The sequence below is a fragment of the Microtus ochrogaster genome, assembly GCF_000317375.1.
Source record: "Microtus ochrogaster isolate Prairie Vole_2 chromosome 14 unlocalized genomic scaffold, MicOch1.0 chr14_random_2, whole genome shotgun sequence".
Classification (NCBI taxonomy): Eukaryota; Metazoa; Chordata; class Mammalia; order Rodentia; family Cricetidae; genus Microtus; species Microtus ochrogaster.
In genome coordinates, this window is record NW_004949097.1 from 6,657,413 (window position 1) to 6,660,594 (window position 3,182).

The window sequence follows — 3,182 nt, forward strand, 5'->3', positions numbered from 1 at the left end:
TGAACAGAGGATTCCTAGGGGGTAGAGTTATAGGTGGTTGTGAGCCACCCAATGTGTGTGCTGGGAACTGGACTCGGGTCCTCTGCAAGAGCAGTATACATTCCTAACTGCTGAGCCAGTTCCCAACCCTGTATCTGTTCACTGTTAAAATTATAAAATAGTACTGTTATAATTTAAAAGGTTACTAAAACAATGAGATGATAGAAGATAGAGATTATAGATGGATAGATAAATAAATGATGATTCATAGATTATAGACACATTGATACATAGATAAATACATAGATACATAGACAGATTAATAGCTAGCTAGACAGATGAATAGATAGCTAGACAGGTAGATTGCAGATAGATTAATAACTAGACAGACAGAGGTAAATAATACATGAATAGATAAATAAATGATGAAGATAGATATAGATGATAGATACAGAGATGATAGATATATTGGTACATGATAGATAGATAGATAGATAGATAGATAGATAGATAGATAGATAGATAGATGACAGGTAGATGGTAGATTAATAGATAGCTAGACAGATACATTAATAGCTGGACAGATAGGATATAAATAGATTAATAGTTAGACAGGTAGATTATAGATAGATTAATAACTAGACAGACAGAGATAGATGACAGAAAGATATGAATAAGTAGACAGATGTAGAAAGTTGACATTTGTCTAAAATGAACTTAGCTCACCAGCTACTAGATGCTCGAAAACAATATGTTCAGATGTAATGCAAGAAAGACAACAGATTTTTGTTTCTAATAGTCCCTCTGATGAGGAACTCAAGGGAATATCTTTACACAGAATAAATGAAGTTTGGAACTGCATGCTGTTTCTAAGTTCATATGAAATGGAATGAGTTCCAAGGATATCCTTTATTTAAAGAGAGTAGGCCAAGACTGGAGACAGATATCCAGAAAGAACAGAGTTCCTAGAGTTTCTGTGTCAAAACTGAGTCATGAGCCAGCCTTAGACCAACAGAGCCTCAGAAAATGCTAGACCACTGTCTTTTTTTTTTTTGACAGAGTTATGACTTTATTATCATTCCCCCACAAACACCAAGGGAATCTACAAACTAGAGACAACAAGCTGTCCCACCCCCAAGAAGACCAAACCTACTCAACCCTCCCACCGGAGGACCTGGGTGCCCTAGATGAGGGGACAGTCACCTCTAACTCTGGAACACAACTTTTACTATATTTTGAGACAGGTTCTTAATACACTTTGTAGACTAGCTTGGCCTTGAAACTTACAGCAATCCTCCTGGCTCTGCAACCCATTTTATAGGATTACAGGCTTACAGGCTTACATCATGCCCCTGGCACCAAATCTGCCTTTTTAGAAATAAAAATTTGGGCTGAGAGATGACTCAGCTATTAGGTTAGGTACACAGGCTCACACCGAAAGATAAGAAATGAACAGTTCCACTAAGGCTTAGCTTGTAAGAAAGCTGGGTGACAAGAAAGGCTCCCTTTCCAAAGCCCAGGCTACACCCTGAAGAAGGTTCAGTAACCGAAGGCTGTTCTCCTTCAGGCTTTGGCAGAAGAGCACTTGCACTGAGTTTCAAAAGCTCTGGGCCTCATTCCCCCGCTGAAGGCCTTCTCCTTTCTGTTGACCTACGGAAGGGACTAAGTCCAGAAGGTTCTAAGAAGCTCCAACAACACGAAGCATGCTGCTCTTTGATGGTGATGGTATGGAGCCGGCAGGTCCCTGACAGTTGGCAGGATGGAAGCAGGACACAGTCAGGCCTACTTGTTCTAGGAAAATCTTTGTCATCCAGAAATGCCTTCTTGGGAAGACAGCAGGTGGCAGGTGGGCTTGGAGCACACACACACCGCTGGCTCACTTAGGACCCAGACACTCTACAACTCCACTCCCCTTCATGCCATCAAAAAAGAAGAAATTGTTGTGAGGAGGGTCCCGTTGAGACAGGGCCTTCACAATTTCCTGTGCCAAGATTCCTCCAACCACCGCACACACTGGAGCCATCTCAGAGAAGCAGTACCTGACAAAGTCATCGGGAAGCAAGTCAGGACTGACACCCAGCGAGTCAAGTACATCATTTCGTATCTGCAGCAGCAGCTCTGCATCCTCGCTGTAGCTATCAGAACTGGGATCTCTCCCTTTATCTGTGCGGAATTTCAGCAGCACTTGCAGCAGAAAGTAGTCTGGGGCTGTGCGCTTCAGCGCAGCCTTGGCTTTCTCTCCACTCCAATCCACTTCCAGCGCCTCTTTTACAGGGCAGAAAAGCACTTTCTTTTTGACCATGGTTGTCTCTGGTGAATCAAGTTTTGCTCTCTTGGTATCAGGCCCATCTTCTACTCCTTGACCAACTTTGGCAACTTTGGTTTTCTCTCCAAAGACATCTCCTGTGAAGAACTTGACGCTGTTTCTGTGACAGATCTGGTCAACTTTAACGATGACATCCCTGGAGCAGCAAGTCAGGCACACCGCATCAAACTGAGTGAAGAATGCCTCTGGCTTCTTCTCTATATCCTCAGTATCCACCTTTACGTCCACCATGGGGTTGAGATTCTGGGCTCGTTCCAAAGATGCCTCAGCCCTATTTTGGCCCACAGACCCAGTTCGAATCAAGAACTGAGCTCCATGATCTTCTGGAGATACCTGTTCGTGATCCAGCATGGTCAGTCCTTTCACTCCCGCCAGGATAAGATTCTTGGCAATTCCAGCCCCAAGTCCTTTCATGCCGACAATCAACACCCGGGAAGCTCGAAGCCGCTTCTGGGCCTCCAGCCCCCACAGGCGGATCTGTCGGTCATACTGCGCCGCCTCCTCCTCGCTGATGCCGCCGCCGCTGGCCTCTTCCTTTTCTACCATGGCGCCGGCTTTTACCTCACCCGTTCCCACTCTTGCCAACCGCCAGCAGAGCCGTGCGCCGGAGCAGCGTCTGCGCCCGCGCGGAAAGCCGCGCCTGCGCAGTCTAGACCACTGTCTTAGTTAGGGTTTCTATTGCTGTATAAAAACACCATGACGGCCGGGCGGTGGTGGCGCACGCCTTTTATCCCAGCACTCGGGAGGCAGAGGCAGGCGGATCTCTGTGAGTTCGAGGCCAGCCTGGTCTACAAGAGCTAGTTCTAGGACAAGCACCAAAGCTACAGAGAAACCCTGTCTCGAAAAACAAAAAACAAAAAACAAAAAAAAACAAACA

General features: G+C 45.5%; 1 protein-coding gene across 2 annotated transcripts; it reads right to left on the minus strand.

Annotated features, from left to right (window-relative positions):
- Nucleotides 1–1,029: 1,029 nt before the first annotated feature.
- On the minus strand, nt 1,030–2,934 carry LOC101990179 (SUMO-activating enzyme subunit 1). 2 transcript variants are annotated; one of them, XM_005364548.3, is made up of 2 exons: nt 2,166–2,934; nt 1,951–2,020 (listed from the first exon to the last, which is right to left on the minus strand). In XM_005364548.3, exons 1-2 carry the CDS (start codon nt 2,849–2,851, stop codon nt 1,951–1,953), a joined length of 756 nt encoding a protein of 251 aa, XP_005364605.1. In that variant the 5' UTR covers nt 2,852–2,934. The 2 variants fall into 2 exon arrangements, with proteins under 2 accessions (XP_005364604.1, XP_005364605.1); XM_005364547.3 differs by having other exon boundaries at nt 1,030–2,934.
- Nucleotides 2,935–3,182: the final 248 nt, after the last annotated feature.

Bases quoted from the DNA above. Each gene is read 5' to 3' on its own strand.
- LOC101990179 (XM_005364547.3), bottom strand. From the start codon at position 2,851: ATGGTAGAAAAGGAAGAGGCCAGCGGCGGCGGCATCAGCGAGGAGGAG.